Source organism: Callospermophilus lateralis, chromosome 9 (genome assembly GCF_048772815.1).
Source record: "Callospermophilus lateralis isolate mCalLat2 chromosome 9, mCalLat2.hap1, whole genome shotgun sequence".
Lineage (NCBI taxonomy): Eukaryota > Metazoa > Chordata > Mammalia > Rodentia > Sciuridae > Callospermophilus > Callospermophilus lateralis.
The window spans coordinates 86,276,653-86,303,248 of NC_135313.1; the positions used below are offsets into that span (position 1 = coordinate 86,276,653).

Genomic DNA, 26,596 nt, shown 5'->3' on the forward strand with positions numbered 1-26,596 from the left:
TCAAAATAACTCATATCTACCCTTTAGAAATGTTAACATCAAGTACCACAAAGAAAGCCTGATACACACTCCAGAACAAAGGAGTCTAGAGACAAAAGACTATTGAATGCAATGTCTGATGCTGGGTTACATTGTGAACAACAAATTACTATAAAAACATTATTGGTCAATAGGCAAAACTTAAATTAGGACTGTATTATATATGCACATGTGTATGTGTATAATATATGCATATATACATGTGTATACACATATACATGTGTATATTATACATATAATTAACTATATAGTGTATAATTAACTATATGTATAGTTAATTATAATAGATGTACTATAGTTATCCTAGAGAATGCCCTTGTCCTTAGGGAGGCATGCTGAAATATTTATCTTTAGAGCAACATGATGTTTACAGTTTACTATTAGATAGTATAGAGAGTACATAGAATAGGTGATGGGACAAAATATGAACTGGTGAATAAACATGAAAACTACAGACATTTACTTTAGTATTCTTACAACTTTTCTGAAAGTTTAAAATTATTACAAAATAAATAAGTAAAAAGTGGTCTGACATTCATGTTATGGCTCTAGTAATGGCTAATCATATGGATTTTGTGTCTCTTTAATCTGCAAAATAAAAATAATCTGCTACATTTGCTTTTCAGTCATTTGGCTAAGATCAAGTGTAGTATCTGTTCTTATGAGGAATAAATGTACTGGGTGCCATAGGAAATTATAATAATCAATAGGGTAATGAGATTAATAAAACACTATTTGCTTTTTCTAAGATTTGGCCAAGTATTTTATAGGTAAGAGAGGAATAATTTTTCAATTCATAACACTCTATCTTCTCTTGTATTTGCCAGTTGTAATACAGTTATGCTTCTTAAAAATAAAAATTTAAAGCAAGATTGAACACAAATGAAAACAAAGAAACATGAACATCATGTGCCTATAGTTCTACAGTTTCTTGTGGTAATTTTATGGCTATGATGGTATTATCCTTGAGAACCCTCCTATTTCTTGCATTTCATTTAAAAGTGAACAGAGTTCATCATAGTCTGGATTCTGAAGCCCAGGAAGGTTCAATTTAGTCCAAATAACAACTTTAACTCTTCTCTGGGCACTGGTATTCTCCTATATACTGGGAGTAAAATATAAACACTTTATTTTTCTAACTCAGTGACATCTCACCTATGCTTGCACTAAAACACTAAAATTTGGTCAATTACATATATATATATATATATATATATATATATATATATATATATATATAGCTAAAACTTACCCAGAGTTACTATTAAAAGTTTTATTATGACCTAGAACACATATGAGAATCACTTGCATCATTCCTGAATGATCACTGAAAAATTTGTAGGAAGAAGAATTTACTGTTCATCATGAAGTAGTCCATTTTCCTTTGATAACTATACTTCTCAAAAAAAGTACTAAAAGTTACTAGTCCTTGAATAAACATTAAATTCACTGATATCTTCTTAACAAATGTTCTTTTTTACTTTCTAAAATGATTGACCTAACTAGGCGGTTTAATCCTTCATCCTAAAATTTTTCTCCTTTGGACCTTTATGAAAGTCTATTTTCTCCAACCTCTGATCTCCTCTAACCTCTGATCTCCTTTGATCCTATTTCTCTAATAGCAGGCTTCCAGGTTTCTTGTCTTGGCACTCTTCCCTTTGTTTCTTTCGGGATCATATCCAGTAAAGTCATCCCAAAATGACTTCAAAAAAGTCTTTATCTCCAGATTCATTTTTTCCTCTTACACACTACATAGACAGTTGCTATTGCCTGCAATATATCACCCTCTATACATAGTCTGTATATATCACACAATCCATAGTGTGCTAGAGCCTCTCACTCCTGTGCCCGTCAAACTACATACATACCAGCTTCTCTTCACCTTTGTGAAATAGACTGACAAGAAAAGAGAATTACAGAAAGGGAGGCATTATATCCTGAGGCAAGAAAGTGAGCTTCATGTAGCAGAAATAGTGGGCACTATCTAACATGTGAGAGAAGTACTCTTTACAGAAACCTGGACATGGATATGAACAAATTGCTTTATAGGTAAAGAAAGTAGAGATGTAAAATGGAAGGAAAGAAAGAGATAGAAAGACAGACAGACAGACAGACAGACACACACACACACACAGAAACAGAGACAGAGACAACACCAAGCAATCTTAAACTTTTACTTTGACAATAAACCAGGCAGGTATCATATTTATTTTTATTTACTCTTCACTACAATAGAAAGTTCTTCATGTGAAAGAACTGTCAGTTGAAAAATCAAGTTGAATCTATTGTGATAAATGTATCTCTCAAGAACATTTGGGTGAAATGCATACTCATAACAAAGCCTGGCCTACAGTATCACAGATCAGTATGCATTAATGTTTAAAAATTAGTCAAAGTCTCCAAAAACAGAAAGAGCTAAATCAAAATTAAAGTGTAAAACATGATTTTTAGTTGGACAGGTGATCCATACTGTTATTTCAATAATGTTGAGTAAAGTAACTAAAAACTAATTCTTCAAACTTGTAACATCTAATATTCTGTACTCTAGGTAATCTTACTTTTGCTCCATCATTATATATGGGATTATTCTTGAGATTATATTTAAGTCAAAGCAAGATGGTCTTTGATTTACAAATGTAATTTAGTCTTCTGAGTAGTAACCTTGTTAAATATTGTCAGATTAATTGAAATTGATTTGTATTTACTAAACATAGTGAATACTAACATAATATTAGACCCTGAAGTATTTGGGGGTACATTTAAGCCTTTCACAGAAACTGTTAGTTCTGCATGGAGGGATTCATTATCTCAGAGGTCAGCATTCCTTTTTCAGCATTTTCTTCAAAATATATTGTGAGAAATTGAGGAGAAATGACCTTCATTCCCTTTATGAGATTTTGTGATTTGGGAATATTTGAGAAAATTTAGGATAGGTTTGGGGGAGGGTGATATTTATGTTTAATTTCCAATGCTACAAACAGCACATTTGCTTTTCCATCTGCTTAATTCCATTCCAGGTTTGCTATTCTCTACTACTCATAGCATCATTGAGCTCCACATAATAGCTTTTATAGGAGACAAACATTACCAGGCAATTTGAAAAGCAGGTTGAAGATAAAGCCTGATTGCTCACGTGCCCTGGCCTGGTGACTTGGCTCACTTCTGAAGCTCACACCGAATGTGGTGAATGTGCCGCAGCTCTGTGAGGCTTAAAGAAACATTTCTCCTAATACAAAAATAAACCCACCACAGTCATTCATTCTGAGGAAATTTTACAGTTGTTGGTTAACCTGCTCCCTTATGCCCTGCAATATTCATTAGCAGATTTCTCTGTTTATGAGTGATATTATATGGAAATGGTTATGGGAAGCTAACAGATGTAACCACTGAAATAAATTAGAAAGAAAAGTTCTGTTTTTTACAGATGGCTCCATCAAATATGCTTTTTTTCTCTCCTCCACTTTAACATTTAGTTTTCTTTCAACAGAAAACTTTTCTTTACGGACTACGGGAATGTCGCCAAAGTGGAGCGATGTGACATGGATGGGATGAACAGAACCAGGATAATTGATTCAAAGACAGAGCAGCCAGCTGCACTGGCACTAGACCTAGTCAACAAATTGGTTTACTGGGTAGATCTATACTTGGACTATGTGGGAGTAGTGGACTATCAAGGAAAAAATAGACATACCATTGTTCAAGGGAGACAAGTAAGTACCAGGCTTCTATAAAATACAGCAAGGTTATGAAATGAATGGCATAATACTATGAAAAGGCCTGAAGTGTCCAATGTTGAAAATTTCATATGAAGTCAAACTATAAGGGGTCATAAAATTGTGGTGTATTTCCTGAATGGGAGAGTGTTCTTTTCACAGTGCTATTGTGATATTTCCCTGATACTGAAGTTGCTACTTACTCTTGTCCCCTGAACTAAAAACAAACAAAAACAACAAATAACAGAGATAAAAATGCTGTACTAGCGAGAAAGAAAAGTAATGGAACAGGACAGATATTATGACCTACTTACTAAAAACTAATTTAAGTAGTTTAAAGAACTGAACTATCATCTGTCCCATGTGGCATTGAAGATATTTTAACAAAAGCAAATGCCTACTCACCAGAATGTCCTTATTATTTTAATAGGTTTGATTAAATTTTGCCTTCTGACTCATTCAATATCTAATTAAATGATGATTCTGTGAAAATTTCTGAGATCAAAATTTTTCTCACATCTATTAGTTTCTCTTGCTGAGTTATAAGATTTTGTAAATAACACTCAGTGAACACCTATAAGAGATCTACAAGTACAAGTAGGCCTTATTCACTAGGGAACTTTTTTCAAATTTGGTTGGATGGCAATGAGTGCACCAATTTCATGTGAGCGTCTTAGATTTTGGAGCTGATACTTGTGAATTCCATTATTTTCGTTTGCAATGCAAGAGAGCTTTATTGCCAAATATCCCTTTACTTTCCAAACAAGTTTTAAAATGAAATTCCTTGTTTCCTTGACAGGTTAAAAAAATGCATTAATCTGAGTGTTTACAAATAATAAAATGTTAAATGTTAATAAAATGTTAAAAGTAAGTCCAGTTATTTCTCTCTCACCTTCAACCATCTTAAAAAGCTTGAATTATATTTGGGGGTAGTGACCTTTACAATGACCTTTAGAGGAACTCATCATTAAGATGACTATGATAGACCTGTTTAAAAATGTATTTGCCATTAAAAAAATTAAACCTTAAATGAAAAAATAAGTATTTCAAATGACTTTCTGCATGATTGCTTTAATTTTTTTAATGTCTGATGTTTTTAATTATCCTTTATTTCCCCATTTTATTACTTCTGTTTTTGGTTCCCTAAACATATGCTAAGTCTGCCACTAAGTGATTCAGTAAGGATATATTCTGTGAAGTATTTGAACTATTATTGGTGAAGTTTATCTACCAACTCATGTTCCTCCCACTACTACAGGGGTATTTAGCAGAGTAGATAGCCTGTGCTTATTTATGGGAGACATCTTTCTGAAGGAAGGTGTGGAGATGGAGTTTGTATTATGTGGACATATTTTCCACCTTGATCAATGGTCTACTGAGTAGCTATGCTTTCTGCCTAGGGATACCAATTGTCAGTTTTGCAGAGATCACTATGAGTATATCCCAAGCAGACTCCTAGGATGATGACCTCTCATTTTGAGCTAAACATGCATGAGATGAATGACAAAGTTACTAGTTCAGCTGGCCTTCAATTATTACGAAATTGTCTTACCCAAGTCAGATCAGATCACAGGTATACTTGGTGGTCAGCTATGTGGAAAGTGACATTAGAAACATTCATTTCCAAAAAAAAAAAAAAAAAAGAAACAATTTCCCTTTGCATAAACACACACAAACACATAGGTACTGTGGAGTAAAATATGCATGTAAAAGGATTATTTGCTTTTAGCGTGGAATAATTCTCCATGTTAATTCTTATATTTCATTTCTAAACTAAACATGAAGATATAAAATATGACCCTATAACAACATGTAATCCAGTCTTACTTTAGTTTCATCTCATATGAAAGCACCAGAAATAGAAATAATGAGCCATATATGCAAGAAAGATAACACATCAAATGTTTTACTTACACTATAGAATTGGCAAGATTTCCTGATTAAGATTGAAAATTTTGTAATGTTGTTCTATAAGTATTCTTACAATGAACCACATGTAATTTCTCAGATGCTCTTAACTACAAATCTGCTTATATTAAAAAAAAATGTTTCTGTATAGTGTCTAAAAATAGTGACAAAAAATTCTCATCAGAATCACTACAGAAAATCAATTTACAACTGCATCAAGCCCTGGACCAGAACCATTTTAAATTAAGTATAATATAAGAATATTAGTAGGCTATGTGCCTACCATGTGCATTTTTAATCAGAAAATAGATGTACACGTCCTTCCTTCTACATGATTGGAAGTTTTCCATGATTTTAAGATGTTCATGCCTCCCATAAATCCTCAAACCTCTGCCAAACAATTAGTAATTACTAATTTATTTGTGTGGGTAGAAACAAACAGCATGATTCTCAAAGCAAACAGTTAATTCGCTATTACATATAGGTTTTAAAAATAATGCAATTTATCAATAAAATGTTGATGGTTTATTTACAATTATTGCAAATATGTGATTTCTGAATATATTATTTTCCATGCTGGAGCAAGAATTAGTCTAAACATAATTCATTTAAAAAAAGGATTTTGAACTTATAAAACAAAACTTCAAATATTCTTTCTCATTAGTCCTTTCACAGGCATGGCTATGCTTTTGCAGGAAGTATATATACACATATATATGGATATATATATACACACACACACACACACACAGAGATATAGATATAGTTATAGATACATAGACATATCAGTGTCATAACTTGTTATTAAAAATGCTTGAAAGTGTGGATCTCATTGGCCTTTGAAAAGTCACAATGAAACATGTTTTCTTAATGAAACATGAATAAAGTTCTCTCCCATACATGTGGAATTACTTTATCCACCTTAACATATGTTTTCTTCTCCAGAGGGGAAAAATTAAATTAGTGCATGTTGAATTCTTTGAGAGAAGACAAATAACATTCTTTTGACTCTGATACTATGGACATTTTCTACAGTATAAATCACAATCCATTTTTCTTTCATGTTGAAAGCAGCATAATTAAAAATCATAGTTATTTTTCACCCTCTTTATAGGTCAGACATCTTTATGGAATAACTGTGTTTGAAGACTATTTGTATGCAACCAATTCTGATAATTTCAACATCTTAAGGATAAACAGATTTAATGGTACCGATATTCATTCATTCATTAAAACAGAAAGTGCTCGAGGAATCCGAATCTATCAAAAAAGAACTCAACCAACAGGTAAGTTGCAGGACTTCTTCATAACCTTCATTATGAAGGGGGAAGCGGGAAGTGAATTGGGACATAGTCCTTGTGCCTGTGTGGTGTTAAAGTGGTGAGTCATAAATTCTGTGTTTGACAGCAGAAATGTGCATGTCTGCTTGATAAAATGGAATAGAGCTCCTTTCACAAGTCTAAATGACAAATTGTTCAGTTTCTAGTGAATCGCTTCTACAACCATAGAATTGAAATGATGGCTGGATTTAGACTCAGGAAGGACCTTTCAATTGTGATGTATGTAGAGACAATGCAGATGCTTTATTTTTCATTTTTTGTATTATTATGGGGAAATAAATCAGGTGACATCCTTGCAACCTTTTTCAGTGTTCATTGTAGTCATTGGCTCTCCTCATTTCTCATCACAGTAGTTCTTTAACATATGTTCATTAAAGATATTTTTTTTAATGTTAAGGTTGTAATGATTCTAATGTTTCTCAAAAACACAAACCCTTTATTTTTTATGTCATGTTAATTGTGATCTTTAGCAATCCAACTTAGGATCAGTCACATATGGAATAAGAGAACATTAAAAAAACCATCACCTCAAATTTCCATCCTCTTTCTGTGCTTCAAATGAAAACTAATCTAGAATTATCTAAATGTTAACATATATACAATTGAGGAAGTGAGTTGAATAACTGTGTTTACAGCAGATGCAATTTTGAATTTTGTGGATAACCTAATAAGAATTCAATATTAGGGTTTATTCATTCATTAATTACTCATGGATCATCTATTGTGTGCCATAAAATATTCTGTGTATACTGAGAATACATCAGTGAATAAGACATAGAAAATATTTTTGCCTTCATAGGTTTGCATCCTATTATAGCAGATGTAATAACTAGGTAAATTATATATTATAGTGGGAGTGAGTGCCATAGAGAAAATACAGTAGAAAAGAAAAGTAAAGGTACAGAGGTGGGGATGGAGGAGTTTGCCATTTTATATTGAATAGTCAGAGGAAATCTCTTTGAATGCATGGCATTGAATGAATACTTGAAGTAATAGAAAGAGAGATGCACTGTAGATAACTGTAGCCAGAGCAATTTAGAAAGAGAGAGATGGACAAGCACAAATTACAGAACTGAGCATGTCTCCATAGTTGAAGGAATAGCAGGAAGACCTATGTGGCTGATGCAGAATGAATGAGGGAAAGAGAAGTAGAAAATGAGGTCGCAGAAATGGAAGACAATAACAAGTAAGACCCTGTAGCCCAGTGTAAAAACTTTGGCTTATATAGAAAGCATTGCTCTCTAACATTTTGGAAGAATCACAATAAATACTGTATTGACAAAAGGCTGTGGGAAGAGCTCGGTGGAAATTTAGAGAGTACTAGTGATTGTATGAAGAGAGTATACAGTAGTGAGAAGTAGTGAAATTCAGGAGGCAGAGTCAATAGAATTTCCTGGTGGATTGGATGCAGGATATAAATCAAAAAACAATTCAAAGATGATGACAATGGCTTGGCCAGAACAAGTGGAACTGAATTATTTTTGAGATTGGAGGAACTAAGTATGGGTCAAACTTGAGGCAAAGATTAAGTTCAGTTTTCAAGGGTTATTTCAGGTATCTATTACAAATCCAAGTGGAGATATCAAAGAGGTATTTGAATATACAAGACCGTATTTTCAGATTCAGTGATTAAGTCCAGGGTGGATACATCCATTTGCAAGCCACTGGCATATAGTAGATTTTTAAAATCATGGCAATGGGTGAAAACCAAGGAAGCAAGTATAGATGAATAAGAAAATAGTTCCAAATAGTGGACACTGGGGTGCTTCGACAATAAGTCAAGAAGAATAGGAAGAACCAAAAGAGGAGATGGAGAAGAAGTTTGTCAAGTTCAATTGACCTTTAGAGTTGGCAACACAAATCTTATGGAAATCTGAACAGGGCAGTTTTGATGGTGAAGTGAATATTTCATTAAAATTGAAAGAGAGAGGAAGGAAAGGAGTTGTAGAAAATGATCATAAGTAATTTTGAGATGTATGGCCGAAGCAGGGAAATGCAGAATTAGTTGGAAGATTTCCTATGGTAATTTCAATTAAAGAAAGACTTTTTTTCTTTTCTTCTTCTTCTTCTTCTTTTTTTTTCTTTTAATAACAGTGTACTTTCCTTTTTATGGGCACGATCCAATGGAGAAAGAAAAAAGTGATGATTAAAGTGAGAACAGAATTGTTGATTATATGAGAGGAGATGTTAGGCTGGAAAAGTAAATGCAATACTCTTGGCAGAGAAAAGTAGTCCAAATTGCATTTCACTCATTTCTTTTCAGTTAGAGAATGAAAGATTTTTTTTAAAGGACAGTATTTATAAAATCATAGTGGGTTTTTGAAAAATTTTTTATTCTAATTTGTTATATATGACAGCAGAATGCATTACAATTCATATGACACATATAGAGCACATTTTTTCATATCTCTGGTTGTACACATAGGAAAGTCATACCATTTTTGTCTTCATACATGTACTTAGGGTAATGATGTCCATCTCATTCCACCATAATTTTTACCCCTTCACCTCTCCCTTCCCCTCCCTCCCCTTTGATCTATCTAGAGTTTGTCTAATCTTCCCAGGCTGCCCCTCCCAACCCTACTATGAATCAGCCTCCTTATACCAGAGAAAATATTAAACATTTGGTTTTTTGGGACTAGCTAACTTCACTTAGCATTATATTCTCCAACTCCATCCCCGCAAATGCATGATTTTATTCTCTTTTATTTCTGAGTAATATTCCATTGTATATATACACCACATTTTCTTTATTCATTCATCTACTGAAGGGCATCTGGGTTGCTTCCACAGTTTAGCTACTGTGAATTGTGCTGCTATAAACATTGATGTGGCTTTGTCCCTGTAGTATGCTGTTTTTAAGCCCTTTGGATATAGACTGAGAAGAAGATTAGCTGGGTTAATAGGTGGTTTCATTCCCAGTTTTCCAAGGAATCTCCATACTGCTTTCCATATTGGCTACACCAATGTGCAGTCCCTGAATCCAAAACCAGGTAAAGGCATATCAAGGAAAGAAAACTTCAGACCAATATCTCTAATGAACATAGACACAAAAGTTCTCAATAAAATTCTGACAAATTGAATACAAAACATATCAGAAAAATGGTGCACCACTATCAAGTGGGGTTTATCCCAGGGATGCCCAGTTGTTTAAACATACAGAAATCAATAAATGTAATTTATCTGATCAATAGACTTAAAGATAAAGAACCATATCATCTCAATAGATGCAGAAAAAGCAATTGACAAAATACAGTACCTTTCATGTTCAATACACTAGAGAAAATAGGAACATTAGGAACATATCTCAACATTGTAAAAGCTATCTATGCTAATCCCCAGGAAAACATCATTCTAAATGGAAAAAAAAATGAAAGCATAGTGGTTGTATTATTAAATGAAAATTGCTAGAGAAAAGGGACTAGGGGGAGGGCGGAAGCTTGGGAAAGGAAAGTGCTGGAAAGTGATATTGTCTAACTTATATTGCTATATTCTGTGCATGAATGAATGTATAACAGCAAATCCCTCCATTATGGACAAGTATGATGCACCAATAAAAATATGGGGGAAAAAAGAAAGCTATTGTGATAGTTATCACAATCTCAACTCTGTTGATCTAAAATAAATACGATCACAATGACACTTAAAATCCTATCGAAATTATTCCTGCTTGTCCTTTTCTCTTTGGCCCATCTTTCTTTCTCTGACCTTGTCCATATGCTACTTTTCCATTTTTTCTTCCCTAATGCTAAACACTCATGGGACATTTTTCTACTCCTCAATTTCCTCTTGAAAACTCAGTGTCCAGTATTGACAATTATACTTACACACACACACACACACACACACACACACACACACACACACACTCACTCACTTCATTTTATACTAAGGTTTTCAAAATACCAATAGACTCACAATTAAAAAAGAAAACAATGACATCATCACTTCTCAACAGAGTACACAGGATGATTGAATCACATTTCTTCTACTTCATTTCTTCTGCTCACATCATGGATTGTTGCAGAGGAATTCCTTTCTTTGTTTTATTACTGAGGCTGAGAGTATTTTTATGTTATTATTAATATTAGTTTTTATTTAATGGTTGGTCTTTAAATGAGTACAATAAGCAGGTAATAAAGACATGTTGGCTTTATTTTGCTTACATATGAACAACTTAAATTGATACAAACACATATTTTTTTTTCTCAGAATTGCTTTAGAAAACAGCCTCAGGAGAATTTTGGACATTCCCTTTCTCTTCTTCCATGAGATTGCATGTTTTCCATTTGATTACAGTACTAAAGATTTGGATATATGGAATTTTGTTAATATTCCCTGTTCTTGAACTGTTCAAGTTGAGTGACATACTGATGTTCATAATTATCTTGTCTTTGGAGAATTTCCCGTGTGTTTTTTTTTTTTTTTTTTTTTATTTGTTGTAGTCAGAAGCCACGCATGTGAAGTGGATCCATATGGAATGCCAGGGGGATGCTCACACATCTGTCTGCTCCATAGCAGTTACAAAACACGGACCTGTCGCTGCAGGACTGGCTTCAACTTGGGGAGTGATGGCAGGTCATGCAAAAGTATGTTTTAAAAATCAAACATTTTGCCAGCAGCTACCACTTCAGAATAGTTTTTTTCCCACTATTAATTAGCAGCATTCATATCATGAATAACATGAGTTTTAATCAGGTGAAATTTTCCTACAAAGACTTGCTAACAGTTTTTTCTCACCATAAGTAGTTTTGTGACTATGTGAATTGAAATTCAATCCGACTGTAGAATCACTAAACTTAGTGACCTTAGGGAATTGTTCTTTAAGGAAGAATTTTAGGAAGATTTTTTTTTTTTAATTCCCTAATGAATGTTTTGGGTCAATGGGCTATACTCATTCATTGACCAGAATTTCTTTTATCAAAACTAAGATAATGCTCCAACAGTAGATGTGTTGTTTGGTCCAACAGAAATCAACATATAACAAAGCTTTCTCTCACAGGGGAGTGAAATTTACTTCAAAATTTAACTTCACATAACTCAAGCAGTACTAATTAAATATTAATACCATCAAAATTTTTATCAAGTTGGGCACAGTGATGTACACCTCTAATCCTACCTACTTAGAAGGCTAAAGAATGAAGATTTCAAGTTGGAGGCCAACCTGGACAAATCAGTAGGACCTAGGACTGAGTGGTAAATTGCCCCTGTATTCAATCCCCACTCCAAAGAAAAAGAAAGTAAAAAAAAAAAAAAAAAATGTCAAAAATTTTTTCAAGATATATATTGGTTAGTTATATTTTTCTTAAGCTGAGTGTGGTCATGTCTAAAATCCCAGAGACTCTGGAAATTAAGGCAGGAGGATCACATGTTTTAGTGCAGCCTCACTAACAACTTAGTGAGTACTTATTTCCAAAAAAGAACAAACAAACAAATAAAAGGTCTAGGGATATAGCTCACTGGTAAAGCACCCCTGGTTTCAATCCCCAGTTATGAGAAAAAGAATCTTTTTTTCAGATATGAAATATGACAGAGTCATTTATGTCTTTAAATAAAGTAGTCAAGATTTTAAACATGATTTTTGAAACAATATTTGCACACAAGGTTTTATTTGCAGTCTTAATAATTAGATATTGTAGAATGACAGTCATAGAAATTATGTCCACGTAAAAACTGCTGGCTTTTAAATGTCCCTAAAGTGCCAGTTTTTTTTTTTTTTTCAAGTTTTGCTGATTGTTTTTTATAGTATCCAGTTCAACTCCTCCTTTGTCAATAGAGAAATATTTTTTCTGTTTTTTTTTTTTGGGGGGGTGTGTGGGTAAGGTACCAGGGATTGAACTGAGGGGCACTTGACCACTGAGCCACATCCCCAGCCCTATTTTGTATTTTATTTAGAGACAAGGTCTTAGAACCTCACTGTTGCCGAGGCTGGCTCTGAACTCATGATCCTCCTCCCTCAGCCTCCTAAGCCACTGGGTTACAGGCATGTGCCACCGCCCACAGAAACATTTTTTTCTTTGTTCAGGACTCCCCCTTTCATCATTCTCTTGTCATGTACTGGCAAAAGACAGCGATAAGTTCACTAATTTGTTAGAATTTAATATAAGTAGTCAGAATTAAAGATACTACAACTTGTTTTAAATCAATAACTCAAGAAGCTCAACTGTGACAAAAGTATACTTTGTTTACACTTTTTATTTTTATTTCTGATTTTGTATTAAATACTGAAAATATAAATTCTATTAGCTGGCTATAATAGTGTATGTCCATCATTCCACTAGCTCAGGAGGTTAAGGTAGGAAGAATGTAAGTTCCAGGATAGGCTCAGGAATATAGTGAGGCTCTAAGCAACTTAGTAAGTCCCTATCTCAAAATAAAAGTCAAAAAACCTGGGAATGTAGCTCAATTGTCAAATGTGCCTTTTTTGAAACCCCAGTAACCCCTGCCCCTTCACTGGCTAAAAAGAAATCTGCTTTCATGTTCCCAAGGCCTGCTAGATAAATAAGGACTCTGGATCTGAATCCATAAGATAAGAGAAACTGAGTATAAATGCATGTGTATATCATTTTTAAATGATGTAGTTGCTGCTTGAAAAATGATGGCATATCATACAAAAGAACAATCACTTACATATATTTGTACACATCTATGTCTGTAGATACACATGTTTGGGGGGGGGACATAAAATCTGAGTTACATATGATTGGATCATCCTTAATGTAGTTTGTGATTTGTAGTATTTTTATAGTAAACAAATAATTCTAGCTATGCTCAACAGAAACAATTGTATTGCAAATAGGTGCTTACAAAATCATTGACAATCCTAGAACAAGAGCATCTAGACTGGGTCTTCCCAAACCAAACTAACCTGACTGAAAGATGAAACACCTGCCACAATCAGTGGTGAGGGCATCAAGAAACCACAAATGGAATTACTAACTTCAAAAACAATATCGTTTTAGGTGAGATCCAGGATTAGAAGGTTTGTACCACATCTAATAGCTCCAGAATTGTGTCACATCTGATAGTCCCTATTACTGGGGGAGGAAGTGATGGTGGTGGTGGAATCCCATCCCACATATGAATGGAATAGGAAAAGACTACAGTAGAAAGTTCAATTTTTGCAGCAGGTGCTGACCAGGAAAAAAAAAATGTAAAAAGAAGACCTTGGTCTTATTTGCATATCATAAACTTGGGCGTGTACATCTGAGTCAGTTATTTAAGTCAAAACTAGAACCCTAGCTATATAAGTGTCTATGAAATGTAGCTTTTAGTTTTCAATTGTGTATAATACAGAAAGTCAGAGAGACTGGAAGAAACTTGAAAGTAGTTTAAAGTAAATAATGCATAGAGGAAAGTAAGAGGAAAATGGCTACTGATGCTATTTAAAACACACACACACACACACAAACACAGAGAGAGAGAGAGAGAGATACAGAACACATCCTAATTTATCATGTACAATGTTTGCCAATTAGCAATTAAAACATCCATTAGAAATAAAATAAAAAACAAATGTTAATAATCACGATTATGGTAAAACAAACATTCTTATGCATCACTAATAAAGTTAGAAATTTGTATTAATATTGAAAGGCATTTGGTAGTACATACAATGACCATAAAACTGATGTTATTGTTTGACAAGTTATCCTTCCTTTGATTGAAAAAGTTAATTATAAATGCATTTCTAATATCAAAAGATCAGAAAGAATTTAAATAGCCAATGATAGGTAAGCTGATCATATTACATTGCCTAACTAGTTTATACTGTCATTGAAAAGAATATTTTAAAACTTTTTAAATGCGTATTTTTAATGTATTTTTATTAAAGATACTGAATTCAGTTTCTAACAAATTTTAATTTTTGGATTACAATTATACATAATTGTGGGATAGATCACCACATATTCAAACATAAATATGAAATAATTTGGTCATATTCTTTCATATATCTTTCCCTTCCTTCCTCTCCTAGTCCCCTTCATCTCGTATAATGATCTCCCTGTTTTTGAAGTTTTATTAATGACTTGACCGAATGTCATTCAAGTTTTAGGTGCATAAGATCCCCATTTTTGAAATAAAATAAAATATATGTTCATAAAATACTGGCAGGAAATATTAAGAAATGTTAATCATTTTACAAATGGGTCAATACTTCTTTAAATCATACCCATATTATTTAAAAATAAAATACCTTTGTAATCAAGTAGACATCAAGAATCTGTGAGGGAAATGAAGAGAAGGATGTTAATATATTTCACCCTGCAAATCCAGTGCACAAATTGTATGAAATTATAGGTTGAAAATAAGAACTTCTCTCAGTATTATTATAATGATAAATGCAAAAAATCAGTTTGAAATTGACTTGGTAAATTATCTTATATCAAAAAGGAATAATGTAAAGCTGAGTGAATCAATGGGAAACAAAATTGATGCTAGGATTAAATAATATCATACAATAAAATTGAACAATTTTGTTGATAGAATTAAATATCCATTAGAAAAAAATAGCTAGATAAAATAATTTTGAATTGTCCATATGAAGGAATACTATACAGCAATAAAAATAAGCTATGACTACAACCAAATTGAATTTATATCAAGAGTATAATAAAATTAATGTATAAAATGCACTCATACCATTCAAACATTCTGCTGCTAGGAAATACCATGAAATTTTCTAAATTTTTTCTTAAACACATATACTAAGCACAATATAATTGATATATTAAAAGTTTTTGAGATGGCAGAGGGTCAGTCTGGAGCACATCCCTATTTTTCAATGTCCTGATAATACTCTGAACATCAATGTTAGGTATCTAAGATTTGTCTCAATTTTTCTGTACATAAAGACATGTTATTTTTTTTAATTTAGTTCTCAATAACATTTACTTTAAAGAGAAAAATGTACAAGAAATATTAATATTGTTTGTATTGAGAATATTAGATTTATAAGTAATTACTTATTTTTTCTTTTATTATTTCCCAAATTTCTATAATGCTTGTATTTATTGCCCTTGAAATCTCAGTTTTTATGTGGTTATCAAAATATATGTTATATACCTTGTTATAATTAATTTCTTTTACTCACATAGAATAAGCCAGCATTGGGTACCCTGCTAATAGGAAGAGTGCCTTATATTGGCTTTTAGTCGGAAAGAGTCAATTTGCTCTATAGAAAAAGCTACATTATTTTAAAAAGAAAAAGCTACATTTTTAAAGATATTTTTTGGGGAGAGAGACTTGTTTTTGTTTTGCTTTTGATAAGGCTTGTGTTGTACATTAGAGTACTGTCAGAGCACATCAGCTTTAACATTCTAATTGAAATGTGAAAAAAAAAGTCATGCTATAACTGGCATTTGATTTCATTTCTTAAAAGAATAAGTTGCAATGACTGTAATATATTCACATGCAAGTTAGTGATAGAGTATGATTCTTTGTGTTTGTCTCTGACTGTCTGTAGATGAAAATTCTGAAGTATTGTTTCTTAAATGTTCTGAACTTTTTAGCATTGTCAACTATAATGAGAGCGATAGTTAGTATCTACAGAGTGCTAGATAGATTGTAATGAATTATAAAATTAAATGTGCAGATGTTTTAATAAATGTCCATTTCACAAGTTACAAGTTAGTCAATGATCTGACGTGTTTTTGCTATACAGACAGTTACAGACAAAAGAATAATTAACTAAATATAACCACTCACTGAAGTGATTTCTGTTTTAATTAAAGTAATGCAATTAGCTGGCCTTCTTGCATCAAGATACATGTGGCATATTTTAGAGTTTAATTTTTAGTATTGAATTTAAAAAATGCTAATTGGGCCAGTTAATTAAACAGGGGCATTATGCAGTGCAAAGAAGATTAGGCAGCATCGGTTGTTTATATTTGTAATCTTTCTTCTGCAGGACCGAAGAATGAGTTGTTCCTCTTTTATGGGAAAGGACGCCCAGGAATTGTTAGAGGAATGGACTTGAATACCAAGATAGCTGATGAATACATGATCCCCATAGAAAATCTGGTAAACCCTCGTGCTGTAGATTTTCATGCAGAAACCAATTACATCTACTTTGCTGACACCACCAGTTTCTTAATTGGCCGGCAGAAGATAGATGGCACAGAGCGAGAAACCATTCTGAAAGATGGTAAGTTACTCTGCTTCACAGTCACATCAAACTGTTCAGAGATAGAGGACTTTAAAGGGATTAAATCCAATGTGTTTCACAGTAACATTATCCAGATCCTGAGCTCAACTTGTTTATTTAAAAATATTTGCTAATTTTATTTGCTCAATAATATTATTTCTCCATTCTTTTCACTTACCAATGTGTTAAAGCTTTCATTTTTGAAAAGTTGAACTTATACTTTGTCATACGTTTTAATTACTTCCAGAAATAAATTGATATATTTTCCATCTTTTCTGGTAAAATATAGAATTACTATGATGTGTTTATAATGTTATGTAGTAAAATGAAATTTAAGAGAACATTGAAAATATTTAGAATTTGTTTCTTATTAGAATATTGGTCATGTCAGAATGTATTAAAAATGTGGGTCTCCCAATATTCATCAAATTCTGGCATATTGTTTTATACTTTTTTGTTTTCTTTTTTTTATTCTTTTTTAATGGTTGTTCAAAACATTACAAAGCTCTTGACATATCATATTTCATACATTTGATTCAAGTGGGTTATGAACTCCCATTTTTACCCCAAATACAGATTGCAGAATCATATCAGTTACACATCCACGTTTTTAAATATTGCCATACTAGTGACTGTTGTATTCTGCTACCTTTCCTATCCTCTACTATCCCCCTTACCCTCCCCTCCCATCTTCTCTCTCTACCCCATCTACTGTAATTCATTTCTCCCCCTTTTTTTTCCCTTTCCCCTCACTTCCTCTTGTATGTAATTTTGTATAACCATTAGGGTCTCCTTCCATTTCCATGCAATTTCCCTTCTCTCTCCCTTTCCATCCCACCTCTCGTCCCTGTTTAATGTTAATCTTCTTCTCATGCTCTTCTTCCCACCTCTGTTCTTAGTTACTCTCCTTATATCAAAGAAGACATTTGGCATTTGTTTTTTAGGGATTGGCTAGCTTCACTTAGCATAATCTGCTCTAATGCCATCCATTTCCCTGCAAATTCTATGATTTTGTCATTTTTTTAATGCAGAGTAATACTCCATTGTGTATAAATGCCACATTTTTTTTATCCATTCATCTATTGAAGGGCATCTAGGTTGGTTCCACAGTCTTGCTATTGTGAATTGTGCTGCTATGAATATCGATGTAGCAGTGTCCCTGTAGTATGCTATTTTAGGTCTTTAGGGAATAGACAGAGAAGGGAAATAGCTGGGTCAAATGGTGGTTTCATTCCCAGCTTTCCAAGAAATCTCCATACTGCTTTCCAAATTGACCGCACCAATTTGCAGTCCAACGAGCAATGTACAAGTGTACCCTTTTCCTCACATCCTCGCCAGCACTTGTTGTTGTTTGACTTCATAATGGCTGCCAATCTTACTGGAGTGAGATGGTATCTTTGGGTGGTTTTGATTTGCATTTCTCTGACTGCTAGAGATGGTGAGCATTTTTTCATGTACTTGTTAATTGATTGTATGTCCTCCTCTGAGAAGTGTCTGTTCAGGTCCTTGACCCATTTGTTGATTGGGTTATTTGTTTTCTTATTGCTTAATTTTTTGAGTTCTTTGTATACTTTGGATATTAGGGCTCTATCTGAAGTGTGAGGAGTAAAGATTTGTTCCCAGATGTAGGCTCCCTATTTACCTCTCTTATTGTTTCTCTTGCTGATTAAAAACTTTTTAGTTTGAGTAAGTCCCATTTGTTGATTCTAGTTGTTAACTCTTAGGCTATGGGCATCCTATTAAGGAATTTGGAGCCAGACTCCACAATATGTAGATCGGAGCCAACTTTTTCTTCTATTAGACACAGAGTCTCTGATTTGATATCAAGCTCCTTGATCCATTTTGAGTTAACTTTTGTGCATGGCGAGAGAAAGGGATTCAGTTTCATTTTGTTGCATATGGGTTTCCAGTTTTCCCAGCACCATTTGTTGAAGATGCTATCCTTCCTCCATTGCATACTTTTAGCCACTTTATCGAATATAAGATAGTTGTAATTTTGTGCATTGGTTTCTGTGTCCTCTATTCTGTACCATTGTTCCACCCACCTGTTTTGGTACCAGTACCATGCTGTTTTTGTTACTATTGCTCTGTAGTACAGTTTGAAATCTGGTATCGCTATACCTCCTGATTCACACTTCCTGCTTAGAATTGCTTTTGCTATTCTGGGTCTTTTATTTTTCCATATGAATTTCATGATTGCTTTATCTATTTCTACAAGAAATGCCATTGGGATTTTGATTGGCATTGCATTGAACCTACAGAGAACTTTTGGTAATATCGCCATTTTGATGATGTTAGTTCTGCCTATCCATGAACAGGGTATATTTTTCCATCTTCTAAGACTTCTTCTATTTCTCTTTAGGGTTCTGTAGTTTTCATTGTATAAATCTTTCACCTCTTTTGTAAGGTTGATTCCCAAGTTTTTTTTTTTTTTTTTTTTTTGAGGATATTGTGAATGGGGTGGTTTTCCTCATTTCTAGTTCAGAAGATTTGTTGCTGATATACAGAAATGCCTTTGATTTATGCGTGTTGATTTTATATCCTGCTACTTTGCTGAATTCATTTATTAGCTCTAGTAGTTTCTTTGTAGACCCTTTTGTGTCTTCTAGGTATAGGATCGTATTATCTGCAAATAGTGATAATTTAACTTCTTCTTTTCCTATCTTAATGCCTTTAATTTCTTTTGTCTGTCTAATTGCTCTGGCCAGTATTTCGAGAACTATATTGAATAGAAGTGGTGAGAGAGGGCATCCCTGTCTTGTTCCAGATTTTAGAGGGAATGCCTTCAGTTTTTCTCCATTCAGAATGATGCTAGCCTGAGGCTTAGCATATATAGCTTTTACAATGTTGAGATAAGTTCCTGTTATCCCTAGTTTTTCTAATGTTTTGAACATAAAGGAATGCTTTACTTTGTCGAATGCTTTTTCTGCGTCTATCAAGATGATCATATGGTTCTTATCTTTAAGTCTATTGATGTGGTGAATAACATTTATTGATTTCAGTATATTGAACCAGCCTTGCATCCCAGGGATGAATCCTACATGATCATGATGCATGATCTTTTTGATATGTTTTTATATCCGATTTGCCAGAATTTTATTGAGGATTTTTGCATCTAAATTCATTAGGGATATTGGTCTGTAGATTTCTTTCTTTGAGGTGTCTTTATCTGGTTTGGGAATCAGGGTGATATTGGCCTCATAGAATGAATTTGGAAGTTCTCCCTCTTTTTCTATCTCCTGAAATAGATTGTAGAGTATTGGCATTAGTTCTTCTTTAAAGTTCTTGTTAAATTCTGCTGTATATTCATCCGGACCTGGGCTTTTCTTGGTTGGTAGTCTTTTGATGGCTTTTTCTATTTCCTCACTTGATATTGGTCTGTTGAAGTTGTTTATATCATCCTGACTCAATCTGGGTAGTTCATATGTCTTAAGGAATTTATCGATGCCTTCACTATCTTCTATTTTATTAGAGTATAGGGTTTCAAAATAATTTGTAATTATCTTCTGTATTTCTGAATTGTCTGTTGTGATGTTGCCTTTTTCATCCTATAAGCTAGTAATTTGGGTTCTCTCTCTTCTTCTCTTTGTTAGCGTGGCTAGTGGTCTGTCAATCTTATTTATTTTTTCAAAGAACCAACTTTTAGTTTTGTCAATTTTTTCGATTGTTTCTTTTGTTTCAGTTTCATTGATTTCAGCTCTGATTTTAATTATTTATTGCCTTCTACTGTATTTGCTGCTGATTTGTTCTTCTTTTTCTAAGGCTTCGAGGTGTAGTGTGAGGTCATTTATTTGTTGGCTTTTCCTTCTTTTAGGAATGAACTCCATGAAATGAATTTTCCTCTTAGTACTGCTTTCATAGTGTCCCAGAGATTTCGATATCTTGTGTCTGAGTTTTCATTTACCTCTAAGAATTTTTTAATTTCCTCTTTCATGTCTTCTGTAACCCTTTGTTCATTCAGTAGCATATTGTATAATCTCCATGTGATGTAGGATTTTTCCTTTCTCATTTTATTATTGATTTCCAATTTCATTCCATTATGATCAGATAAAATGCATGGTAGTATCTCTACTTCTTTATACTGTCTACGAGTTGCCCTGGGACCTAATATATGGTCTATTTTTGAGAAGGATCCATGTGCTGCTGAGAAGAAAGTATATCTGCTTGATGTTGGGTGGTATATTCTGTATATATCAATTAAGTTTAAATTATTAATTGTATTATTGAGCTCTATAGTTTCTTTATTCAACTTTTGTTTGGAAGATCTGTCCAGTGGTGAGAGAGGTGTGTTAAAATCTCCCATGATTATTGTGTTGTGGTCTGTTTGACTCTTGAACTTGAGAAGAGTTTGTTTGATGAACGTAGCAGCACCATTGTTTGGGGCATATATATTAATGATCATCAAGTCTTATTGGTGTATGGTTCCCTTGTGAAGTATGTAGTGTCCTTGTTTATCCCTTTTGATTAACTTTGGCTTGAAGTCTATTTTATTTGATACAAGTATGGACACCCCTGCTTGCTTCCAGGGTCCGTATGAGTGATATGATTTTTCCCAACCTTTCACCTTCAGTCTGTGTATGTCTTTTCCTATCAGATGAGTCTCCTGTAGGCAGCATATTGTTGGATCTTTTTTTTTAAATCCATTCTACTAGCCTATGTCTTTTCATTGGTGCATTTAAGCCATTAACATTTAGGGTTACTATTGAGATATGGTTTGTATTTCCAGCCATATTTGATTATGTATGTTACTTAACGTGATTTGTTTTTTCTCTATGATTAGTTTTTCCTTTACTGTACTACCTCCCGCTGTTGGTTTTCATTGTTATTTTTCATTTCCTCTTCCTGTAATGTTTTGCCAAGGATGTTTTGAAGATCTGGTTTTCTAGCTGCAAATTCTTTTAACTTTTGTTTTTCATGGAAGATTTTTATTTCATCTTCAATCCTGAAGCTTAATTTCTCTGGATACATGATTCTTGGTTGGAACCCTTTTTCTTTCTGCGTTTGAAATATGTTGTTCCAGGATCTTCTAGCTTTCAGAGTCTGTGTTGAAAGATCAGCAGTTATCCTGATTGGTTTACCCCTAAATGTAATCTGCTTCCTCTCTCTTGTGGCATTTAAGATTCTCTCCTTATTCTGTATGTTGGGTATCTTCTTTATTATGTGTCTTGGTGTGGATCTCTTATGATTTTGTACATTCGGTGTCCTGTAGGCTTCTAGTATTTGGATTTCTTTTTCATTCTTTAAGTCTGGGAAGTTTTCTAGTATTATTTCATTGAATAGATTGCTCATTCCCTTGATTTGCACCTCTATACCCTCTTGTATCCCAATAACTCTTAGGTTTGGTTTCTTTAGGTTATTCCATAATTCTTGGATGTTCTGCTCATGATTTCTTAACATTCTCGCTGAGCTGTCTATATTCTTTTCACGTTGAAAAACTTTGTCTTCCTTGTCTGAAATTCTATCTTCTAAGTGTTCTACTCTGCTGGTAATACTCTAATTTGAGTTTTTAATTTGGTTTATTATTTCCTGCATTTCTAGGATTTCTGTTTGTTTGCTTTTTATATCCTCTATCTCCCTATAGAGTTGATCTTTTGCTACTTGGATTTGTTTATGTAATTCATTGTCAAAGTGATCTTTCATTGTCTGAATTTGCTGTATAATGTCTTCCTTGAGACTCCAGATCACTTGAAGAATGTATATCCTGAACTCTTTGTCTGACATTCCATCATCTGCAGATATTACCTCATCTAATGTTGAACTGACCTGTATTGTTTGGGGTCCTTTCTTTCTTTGTCTTTTCATACTGCTTATGATTCTTTCTAGCTTTTTGAAACTGTTGTGTTAATGTTTTTCCCCTTATATATTTGTGGTATTGTTCTCGTATAGCTCCAAAATCCCTCTTTTGTGGAGAAAGACAATGTTAACAGTTCCCAATATCAACAGTACATTATCTAAGCACAAGTTTTCATTATTAATACATTTATAGTTAGATTCTAAGTCTATAGATATTGGTTTTAATTATTACTTAAGAATATATTCATTAGTTTCATAAAAGGCATACCATATCTTGTGGCATATAGAAAACTTAATTTCAGACGAAGGATGTTATACTTAGAGGGAAAGGAGTGAGGGTATGAGGTAAAACTAACTTAGCACCTTTGGAGAACTCTAACCAATAGACTGGTAATTTATGGAAGAATGTATAGACTCAACCTTCTATCTGTATTTAGATAGTTACCCTATGTATTGATAGCAAAAATTAGGAGATTGAAAGTGGGATAGAGAGAATACGAATGAAAAAAAAGAAAAAAAACAAGGAAGAAAAGAGAAATAAGAGAGAAGAAAAGGAAAGTAAGATAGAAATAAAGAAAAAAAATGGGGCGAAGGTGGGGTATATGCAATTCCTCTATATTATATTACTTTGGTAATTTGGTTGTTCATGCACAGTTCTTGGTTTCACATATGTTGAAGTTGTGGAAGAGAGAGAGGAAAAGAGAGAAAGAAAGAGAAAAAAAAAGTCTCTCAGATCACTGTTTTCCTTGCTTCCAGTAGGTGGCGTTGTCTATTCCTAGCTTGAGCCTCTGTATTCAGGGTGGTGGGTATAGCCAGTGTGAAAGGAAATGAGCTTCCACCTGTATCTTCCCTACTCTAGTCTCTGAGGTAGAAATCAGGTACCTGTACAGTTGTTTTGCGTTGATAGCTATAACCCCCAAAAGCTTGTGGGAAATATTTTGAGTTATCGCAGCTAAGGGTGGGGGAGTTGGAAACCGGGTACCTGGATCAGCTGCAGAACCGTGCTGGTAGCCACACCCCCTTTGATGGGTTTTAAGGGTTGATGGGCTTCCTCCGGACTAGCACATGGGGCGGGGCCTGACTTCCTCCTCCGGTGTGGCTTGGCGCCTGGCGGCTTCCTCCTCCGTTCTGGCGTGGCTGGCGCCGGGTGGCTTCATCCTCCTGGCTTCCAGGTCAGGGACGAGCCGCCCTGTTTTATACTTTACAAATGATTGAAATGAAATTTTCTAGTCTTACCCTTGAATTATTAGTGTCTCCAAAGAAAAGTCAGCTATTGATACCTATTTTTATGAATGCATATATGAAGTTACATACATGTTAACATATATGCATATGCTTTATTGAAATTGGTGTATTTTGCAACTTATTTCACAGGAACAAGCAATAAAATATTTAAAAATATAACTGTGGCATAAGTAGAGAAGGTATTTAATTCTCAAACAAAGTAGATCTTTGATTGGCTAACAGTCATCTTTAAGTATGTTACCTAATAATTCTGGACCTTAGTTTCCTCATATATGAACCCATTGACTTCTTGAATATTTTAGAAATGTATGATTTAAGGAACATTAATTATATTCTTATTATATGAAGGATGCTGTACTAGCTATTAGAGAATATGAAAGGAATTTTAGGCAATGACCGGTACCTTCATGAAGCCCTTCATCTACCTTAATAAGATCAAAGCTGTCCCAAGAAACACATGATGAGTGGAGATTGTCCATATTCTGGGAACCCACAGGAAGCGGGAGGTGTCTTTACAGGAGTGTATTCAGGGTGCTCCTGTGCAGGAGGCAGGCTTTGAGAAAGATTTTAAAGGATAAATGTTAAGTTGTAATTGGAGGACATTTCTGTAACCACAAATTCTTTGGGGAAGAAACAAACACAAATGTCCTGGAAGTAGGTCACTACTAGAGGTTTCCAATGCAGGTAATAGTGAAAAAAGGAGATTTGGGAAGTGAAAATTGGAAAGATGAAAGGCCTCGAATATGAGGTAAAGGGTGTGGAGCAAGAAACATGGAATACTTTTGTTCTGAAGAATAATGTGAATGTACTGATATTTTTAGAAAGGTCAATCCAATGAAGGGGTGCAGAGTTAATCACAAAGAAAAAGAAAAAATATCAAAGCAGAAATGGATTAAACATATTTACAGCAAGAATGGCCATGAATGGTATTCTCTCCTGTCTGCCAGGAGAGAGAATTAGGGGAGCATACGAAAACTATTTATTCAATTCAGCCATACTTTAAATCAGTTCTTCAATGATGAAAAAGTTAATAGTCTCCATGAGTGGCAAATGAAGTACAAAAATGAAAAATATACCAGTTTTTATCTTTTTTTAAATAGCTTACTGATTAAGGCAATACAAATCCACCATGATTTAACAATCTCAAGGAGTGTCCTAATTAAAGTTAAAATTTTTGCTTTAAATTGGATGTGACAGAGGCAGTCTGCCTTCTTTTCTTGGTAATATGATAACAGATGATAGGGACTTCACAATTCTAGAAGGACAATAGACTTACACACATGCCATAAGTAGATACATTTGGATTATTGTAGTTTTACCCTGGATATCTTCAGGAGGGACTAAAGTATAATATAGAAGTTTCTTGGTTTCATTTCAAAAAGTGTCAGTTCCTATGCTGTACCTGAATGTCCCAGCTAATGATCCTGACTTTGATAACAGTATCTTATCAGTGACACTGGTGATTCTTTTTATTCTTCCACAGTAACAGAGATGAATTCTAACAGTTGCTCAACTTCCAGGCACATCTTTACTGTGCTGGTTTGACAGTATGAAGGGTATAAAAACATTTTTCAGATTTTCACAACTGAAATATATGTAACATGTCAATATTCCTTTTTAAAAAGTTTATCTTCTTTCTTTCCATTAAAGAGAATAATAATACATGTTGCAACACAAGACTAACCTGTCAAAACAGAAGTTTATATCGGCAAATGACAATTTGTGATTCTTAAAGAGAGAAAAATTAAATTCTAAGTGTTTTTTTCTTTATTTGTCTAGCATCTACTATTCAATTTGAAGACTGGAAGTCAATGCTTAATTTGACAAGTGATTTTGTAAGCTTGGTAGAAATTTTGAATAGTTTGCATAGTTTAGAATATAAAGCTATGCATATTTTTCTATTTGTAAATTAAACATAAATATCTTGAATATCTTCTGAGTATATGCATATTCTTTCTATAAAAAATATGCAAAATTGCCCAAAATGTTCCATCTCCATTCATTCTTTTATTTTTTTTCTCCTAGAGGTCTATTGAAAAACCTTTACATGTAACATATCATTTTGGCTTTGCAGGCTAAAACAGTAGTAAAATACATGAGAAAGACAATAATCAATTTGAAGGAATTTCATGTTTCAATAATTATTGAAAATATCTCTAAAGTGAAAAGCATGTTACTGATTTAATAAAATAGACTTGTGTAATGACAAAATATTTATCCATGTGTATTTTTCTCCTTCTGAGAATTTTTATCAAATTTTTTGGAAAATCCCTATCATTCTTCTTTTAATTCATTCCTTGATTTACTTGTTTAGTCAATAAATATTAAATGAAGTCATCTTTGGCCATGTGCTCTTGTAGGGGATAGGAATTGTGTATCAGGGGTCAATGCTCTTTCATATAAGCTTGGAT

The 26,596-nt window shown here is 33.5% G+C and overlaps 1 protein-coding gene and 1 pseudogene across 1 annotated transcript in view; both read left to right on the forward strand.

Moving 5' to 3' along the window:
* Lrp1b (LDL receptor related protein 1B) overlaps positions 1 to 26,596 on the forward strand; it is a 1,566,902-nt gene that overhangs the window by 748,731 nt on the left and 791,575 nt on the right. The window contains exons 8-11 of the mRNA XM_077110319.1: positions 3,527 to 3,749; positions 6,775 to 6,946; positions 11,446 to 11,589; positions 16,911 to 17,147. Of these exons, the coding sequence (XP_076966434.1) occupies positions 3,527 to 3,749; positions 6,775 to 6,946; positions 11,446 to 11,589; positions 16,911 to 17,147 (776 nt within the window). The remainder of the gene's footprint in view (positions 1 to 3,526; positions 3,750 to 6,774; positions 6,947 to 11,445; positions 11,590 to 16,910; positions 17,148 to 26,596) is intronic.
* Positions 654 to 774, forward strand: LOC143642165 (U2 spliceosomal RNA; annotated as a pseudogene).